Source organism: Pundamilia nyererei, unplaced genomic scaffold, assembly GCF_000239375.1.
Source record: "Pundamilia nyererei isolate P.nyererei 1_Seehausen unplaced genomic scaffold, PunNye1.0 scaffold00371, whole genome shotgun sequence".
Taxonomy (NCBI): domain Eukaryota; kingdom Metazoa; phylum Chordata; class Actinopteri; order Cichliformes; family Cichlidae; genus Pundamilia; species Pundamilia nyererei.
In genome coordinates, this window is record NW_005187772.1 from 171,473 (window position 1) to 178,910 (window position 7,438).

General features: G+C 40.3%; 1 protein-coding gene across 1 annotated transcript in view; it reads right to left on the reverse strand.

Moving 5' to 3' along the window:
- The window catches only part of LOC102208402 (gamma-aminobutyric acid receptor subunit rho-3-like), a 9,117-nt gene extending 2,589 nt beyond the window's left edge, over nt 1–6,528 (reverse strand). The window contains exons 1-7 of the mRNA XM_005752672.2: nt 6,469–6,528; nt 4,844–5,067; nt 3,232–3,314; nt 2,936–3,073; nt 2,391–2,543; nt 1,351–1,412; nt 575–706 (exon numbers count right to left, since the gene is read on the reverse strand). Of these exons, the coding sequence (XP_005752729.2) occupies nt 575–706; nt 1,351–1,412; nt 2,391–2,543; nt 2,936–3,073; nt 3,232–3,314; nt 4,844–5,067; nt 6,469–6,471 (795 nt within the window). The 5' untranslated portion in view covers nt 6,472–6,528. The remainder of the gene's footprint in view (nt 1–574; nt 707–1,350; nt 1,413–2,390; nt 2,544–2,935; nt 3,074–3,231; nt 3,315–4,843; nt 5,068–6,468) is intronic.
- Nucleotides 6,529–7,438: the final 910 nt, after the last annotated feature.

A 7,438-nucleotide genomic window follows, 5' to 3' on the forward strand; every position in this document is an offset into this window, starting at 1 on the left:
GATATTTATGATTAAAGCAACTCAAATAATAAACTAGTGATTTCAGCGGTTTAAAAATATGCTCCACCTTAAACTCTGCTCCACCTTCTGAAGTACTTTGTTAATGCTTTGAGAGGCCACTTTGCTTGAAACCTATTGACTCAATGACTGGCTTTTCACACACATGAAAGGGAAGGTTGCAGCCAATGGTTACGTCCAATTAAAAGGGAGTTTTTCCCTTCCCACTGTTGATAAACTGCTTGTCCAGAGAGGGTCTTATGATTGCTGGGTCTTTCTCTATGTATCATTGTAGGGTCTACCTTACAATATAAAGCATCTTGAGGCAACTGTTGTGATTTGGCGCTGTATTAATAAAACTGAATTGAATCGATACTCTGGCTCCAAAAAGGCTCTCACGCTTTGCACGAAAATGTCAAAGTTTGAGTAAATCTTAGTAAAGATCCAAGAGGCAGCTGGAGGGTTCTGTGCAGCACATGTAATGGCCCTGATTGGCCACTAGAGTGAGACATTAAGCAAAATGTTGCCTCGCTCTTTGCGCAATAATAATCCCCCTTCCCCCCTGTGCTGTGCTGACCTTCCCCCTCTTCATCTTCCTCATCTCCTCCAGAGTGGTGCAGTAGTTCACGGCTGCATATTCAATCACAGACAGGAAGACAAACAGGAAGCTGGTCCACAGGTAGATGTCCACCGCTTTCACGTACGACACCTGGAAAGCATCGCACGTTTTCACACATACAGGGCCACATTTAATATGGTTCACCCCTTTGTCATTTATCTATTTATATTTTAACCTTATTTTTTTCCTTTGTTGCCATTTTTAAAATAGGGTTTCAACAGACTTTATAAAAAAGCCTAAAAACAAAAACAAAGCAATGTACAGTCAATGGTATATCCTCCTACTTTAGTTACAAAATAGAAAAAAGTGACAAAATTGCCATCCCAGCTCCTCATTTTGCATAATTCTAGTTTTATCAATATTAAAGATAAGCTGCAAAATGTATATATTGTAAATTAATTCATAACACATTTTTGTTGGTTTTATCACATATTTAGGAAATGGCATTATGGCAAATAGCAAACGGCGTCGTGTTTATACAAATTATGAAACTTTCAGTTCCCAAATGTGATCCTGATCTTTGCACTTTTCCTCCACGATTAAGTTTGTACAGTTTAAGTCAAAGAAGCATCTTTTGGGCTATTTCGCTTCACACAAGATAAATAAAAATACTGCAAATGCAAAACATTTAAAAGAAACTTGGCATTGATATGCTGTTAAATTCCTTTCTGATCATCTGTTTTGGTCACCCAGAGCCAACATAGGCCTGCTGAACTCTCACAAACAGCTGTTACCTGAGGCATCGAGGCGGACACTCCTGTGATGATGGTGGACATGGTGAGCACTGTGGTTATACCTGCAGGGGACGAGAAAACACAGACAGACTTCACATATGACATTCAAATTCTTTCAAATAACGTGTGATGTTTGGTGAAGACTGGCTGTTCTTGTTCTGTTTTTGGACATGAGTGTAGACACCAAGAAGCCAAAAACTGCAGTTCTTTAAATTTGCATTGAGGCTGGCTTCAAAATGAATCCTCCTGCACAGACTGCCACGTTAAAGCCTTTAGATACACGTGATTACAGCAACTCTTCAGAGGGTGACATTTCTTTGGAACCCATCCATTTACTGTTATAACTTTGATGAGCAGGTGTGCTGACACACAGAAGTGTAAGGTGGTAACCGTCTGCTGAGCCTTGGCTCCACCAGCTGGAGTCATTGAAGTGAACCTGTGGACTGTGATTGTGTTCGTCATGTTGCTGTGAAGTACAGAGCATCCATGATGTTTGTTCTTCAGTCTGAGGATGTGAAATCCTAGTTTTTAATTGGTCTGTTAGCACAAATTAACAGGTATCTCACTCACACAGTTTATAGATGGAGCTTGCTAGCATCAACTTAGCACTCCACCTGTTAATATTGCAACTTTGACTCAGAACAAACTAAATACACTTGCTTCAACTTGACCCGGTTTTTCTGTCTTCTGTGGTTTATATAACTCTGTATAAGATGTGATGAAAAATACAAATATATATCAAAAATATCCATCAACTGTGTCAAATTGATATTGATGCAGTAGGTTTTAGATTCATATAAATGTTATCCTGGCAGTATCATTTGTCTTGCAGTGTAGGATAAAATAGATCAATGATGGTGTAAAATAAAATGTTAGAGCATCACTGAAGTCATTAGGCTTCACCCCAATAAAGGAACAGAACGAAACGGCACTATTTACAGGTTTAATGTGCCTCTTTAACTGTGGTTAAAGAGCCAGGAGAGAGCAGAAAGACTGGGACTTGAGGTGGTTGTACTTAGGATTTGCTTAATGAATGATACCCAGAGACACTCTTGCAGGAACAGCCCGTCTATCGATCCAGAAGGAGACCCAGGAGAGGACGACCATCAGCATGGTGGGGAAGTACGTCTGCAGCATGAAGAAGAAGATGTGCCTCCGCAGGATGAAGGTTATGAAGAGACGGTTGTACCAGCCTGACAAAGACAGACAGAAAAACTTCAGTCTTTTCAGCAAACTGTGACACTTGATGATAAGGTTGGAGTTCCTGTTCATCCCAAAGGTCTTTAAAAGCACTCTAATCTAAAAGAATATATCTACAAGTAAAGAGACAGACGTGTCCATATGTTTGTGACTACTAAATATGATCTGCTCCCACTTCCATTATTTTATGACACAATCTTACTGATGACCTACTAATTGTATTCAGCTGTGTTGCAGTAGGGACACATGGAAAAGTTTCAGGACACTGGTCTCTGAGGACTGGAGTTTGAGACCCTGCTTTAGAGCATAATGATCTGACTTGTGTTTTGTCTCTAAACGTGAGTACCCGCAGATGCTACAGGTACACAACCTGTGCTATACACACCGGTGCTGCTGTAGAAAGCCAGGCCACTGGAGGCTTGGAAATGCTCAATGAAGAACTGTGACAATACGATCTCATCCGTCCTCAGAGAGTCGTTGCCATTCTTCCAGTAAAGCATCAGGTCATTCTCGTTATACGCGTCTACAGTGAGAAACAATTAGAAACAAAGGGAGATGGAAAACAGAAGAAAGACAAGAACTGAGGTCAGCTGACATTATCCACCTTTCATTTATGTGTTACTTTATGATTAAAGAACGTGAAGTTTTTATTATTGTGTGTATATACTGAATGCGTCTTACAGCTCTCCAACTCCAGCGAGCAGTTCTGTGTGTCCAAAGGGAAGCTGCTGAAGTCCATCGAGCAGAGAGCCGTCACAGTGACCCTGAAACACCCACACACACAGATATAAAACAGCTTCCCCTGCAGCTGTCCTTGACTGTTCGTTCTTACAGTTTACTCCCTTGAAACTCAAGCAAACCAAAGTAGAGTCAGAAAAGTGAAAATAGGGCAGGGAAACAAAGATTAAAGCAGGAATCTAGAAGCTTTTTTTTCCTAGCTGCAACAATTTCTGTTTTGTCAGTTTGTCACATCTGATACACACTCACCAGATAGTTCAGATAGTTACACTTTGCTTAATACCAGACCTCCTTTTTTCAGAAAATAATGTAATTCGTGGCAGAAATTTGTTCCTCAGAGATTTTGGTCCAATTGTGTGAAGCTATTGACACGGTAGCTTCCCGCCGTTCCTGCAAATTAGCTGGCTGCAGATCCGTGATCAGATCTCCTGCTCTAACACATCCCATGCATAGAGATGTGGTCATTGTGGAGATGGAATGATCTGTAAATTTATGCCGTTTCCGAATGTTGCATCAGAAATTGAGACTTCTCAGACCAGCCATATTTTGATTGATTGATTGATTGATTGAATCTTTATTTTGAACATGTTGAAAAAGTACAACAAAATAGAATTAAAAGAGACAAATGAACAAAGCAAAACAAAAGGAAAACGAGCAACCACAACTCCAAATAAAGTTCATGTTCAAAAAGGAGCAGGAAGAAGCATAAGCTTATTTAATCCCACCCCTTTTCCACTATATAGTATATAGACTACAAAAATACCTCCTTGCAATTACATTATATGTCATGTGTAAATTTTTTTTTTTTTTTTTAATATATACATATATGTTTCTGTCTATCCATACATACGTATATACACATACGCACATATACACATTTTCACCTCAAGGATACACAACCTACAAAAATATATATATACCCATACCAACATACCCGTGCACCCGCACACACATGAAAATATTAAATTTTTTTCATGAAAAATTAATATTTTTCCTATTGTCTGTGAATTGTAGTCTGAGTTTCCTGTTGGGCAGAGCTGAGCAGAGTGGCAGCTGATCGGGTTCTCTTCTGCTGTAGCCCATCTGCTTCAAGCATGTGTTGTCTTCTGCAGACAATCACCTTCACATTCACATTCATGTCACATTTAAAGCCACTTAAATACCGTTCTTCCTCATTTTGATGCTCAGTTTGAACTTCAGCAGGTTGCCATGTCATTGTTACTGTCACGTCATTGGCTGATCAGATGTCTAGGTCAATGAGCAGTAGAACAGGTGCACCTAATGAAATTCCTGGTCATCTTATAAACCATCAGTGAGGCTTCTGAATAGTTTAAGGGACGCTTGGTTCATAAGGGATGCTACAGACATGCACAGTGCAAGATGGGATGCTTTACTTACTTATTTTATTATATGAAAAAAACCCTAATAAATCAATGTTTTCCTGACACCACATATATTTAATAAAGTAAACATTGGCTGCACTAAGCTTCAGAGGATTTCATCGTCTTCTCTGCAGCTTAACACTTCTGCATCCACCTGAACACCTGCCCTCTACCTGACGCTGTAGAGGATTTTTCCATCAGGGTAAACCCGCAGCATGATGTTCTCCATGGTGGTGTCGTGGATGAAGGAACGTTTGGAGTGGACGAAGAAGACGTCGGGAACCCAGATCTTCTTCACCAGCCGGGAGTCAAAAGTCCTGCTCTGGTTGTTTCTAGACGGGAACGCCAGCCTCTCGTCCTTCCAGTAGTGACGCAGGTACAGAGTCATGGTGAAGTCCTACAGACGGCAGATACACACCAGAGAAACATATACTTCTTATGTTTCTTTAATTTTTATTCATGTTTTTCAAGCAAGTTTGAATTCATGGGAGATCTGGGGGCTCAGAAAATGTGGTTCCAGGCAGAGCCTGAACCTGGGGTGAACACTTCCATTGTTTTAGATCAGGCTGTCATTGCAGCACCGTCCTGTTCTCATTCATCTCTCTTGGCTGGAAGAACTTTTAAGTTAGACATGGCGCTGACTTCAAAGCTGGCCACTTGAGGGATCAAGAGCCAGAGAGTCAACTGACAAACAGTGACGTCAGTAAAACTATAAAGTCATAAAACTATAAAGTCATAAAACTATAAAGTCATAAAACTACAGTTAAGGAATCTCTTTAGTTCAGTTTGTCTACATGATTTTATTTTTACTGAAAGGTTATGAAAGAAGGGCAAAATATGACAGCTTTTGGTGTAATTTGTCTTAGGAACATTGTTTTTGGCTCATCAGAATGACTTATATGATCTTATTTAGCTGTGGTCTGGCAGCGCTTTTAATACCAAACTCTAAAACGCAATAAATTCTTAATGATTTGCAGCACAATGCACAAAGAGGTTGACACACTGGTTAGATCTATGTGATTAATTTGGCAGATATATATGTATATATATATATATTTATCCTGGATGGCCCTCCTGATGCAACCCCAGAGGGATCCTGGGAGGAGAGACAAAAGCAGGAAGTGTTTGCCTGTTTAGTAAATGTGTAAATTATTGAGCCACTGTTGGCAGCATAAAGCCTGTTGATCTAAAATACAGTGAAAAGTTCATAATTTAAGCCCTCTTTGTGTGCAGAGCAGTCCAGCAGGTCTGACTGGATTCTTTTTAGGCCATATCTGGGCCACAGGCTCCATTCAGCATTTGACACAAATGGTTTGAGGCCTTTTTAAGAACAGTGCCAGCTGTTTGGCCCTGATTCTGCAAACCTCTGTTAAACACCCCAATAGTTTATTTAATCTACTAATCTGTTTATTTATTTTACAGTGTAAAAACTATTGTATTAAGACATTTAACCAACATTTTCAGGAATATATTTAGGCAGCCTCTTTTATGATTATTTACTTGTGACCTTCCTTCATTCCTGTTAGTCACACTCCCTTTCTGATTACTGGTCCAATTAGTATCTCCTGTGTTCAGTTATCCTCTCACTTCCCGGGCTTCCTTTTTTCTCTATTGGATTTATTTGCCACTTTCCTAAATCAGCTTATCTAGCTGTTTTTATTCGCCTTCCTTCAAAATCCTACCTTTCATGTATGGATCTTGCTATTTCTTGTCTTTCCTATTTTGGATTTTTGGACTTTTATTGTGACATCTTGCATTTGGGTCCTTTCCTCTGTGACATGCCATTAAAAATCCTCACCATGTTGACCTCTGAGATGCTGTCGATGCTCTCCACCTGCACATCAATGCCTACGGGGATGGGCGCACCTAAAGCAAAGGCATGGAAAGTATTTCATTTTAATGCCATTAACTCATAAATTATTTATCAGTGCTAGTAAAGAAACTCAGACAGTCAGAACTGTGCAGCTCAACCTCTGCACATATATTATGTCACAATTCTGTGTGTGAGTGGGGGTGGGGGGTGTGAATGGTGTAAACCGTAAAAAGTTATAAACTTAGACTCGACACATGGGTCATATTTCATGGGTTTCGCAAGTGGGTGTGACAGAATGAATCTAAAGCACCACCCATTTAATTTAAGGTTTTCTGGAGCCTATCCCAGCTGTCACTGGATAAGACACACCCTGGACCCTCATCATCGTCTACTCCAGGGTTAACAACCATCAACAGCCAAACATGTCAGTGAAGGTTCTCAGTCATCCAGTTTTGTTGTAGTCTAAGGAGCTTGGAAAGAAAAGCATCTGGACTTCTCTAATTTCCTTAAAGATGTTTCACCTCTCATCTGAGAAGCTTCTGAGAAGGACACTCCCAAAGGGCTTAAAATCTGGGACTCTCCACCATTTGCTCTTAGAACTGAAGAAGCTTCTCGGATGAGAGGTGAAAAATCTTCAAGAAAATTAAAGAAGTCCAGACGCTTTCCTTTCCAAGCTACTTACACCATCAACAGTCAAGTTACAACCAGCCTGTTGGCTGCAACAAAGAAGAGAGTCACAAAACCAACATTTAACTAGCCTCGCAAAACACTGGCACTTCCTGCAGTCTCCTGCATCAAAACACAAGCACGCACACACACACACACACACACACACACACACACACACACACACACACACACACACACACACACACCCCACGAAAGGCCTCGGGCTGTAACAGAATTTAGGATCCACATCTAAGAGGCATGTCTTTGATCCGTGTGAGGAAGCAAA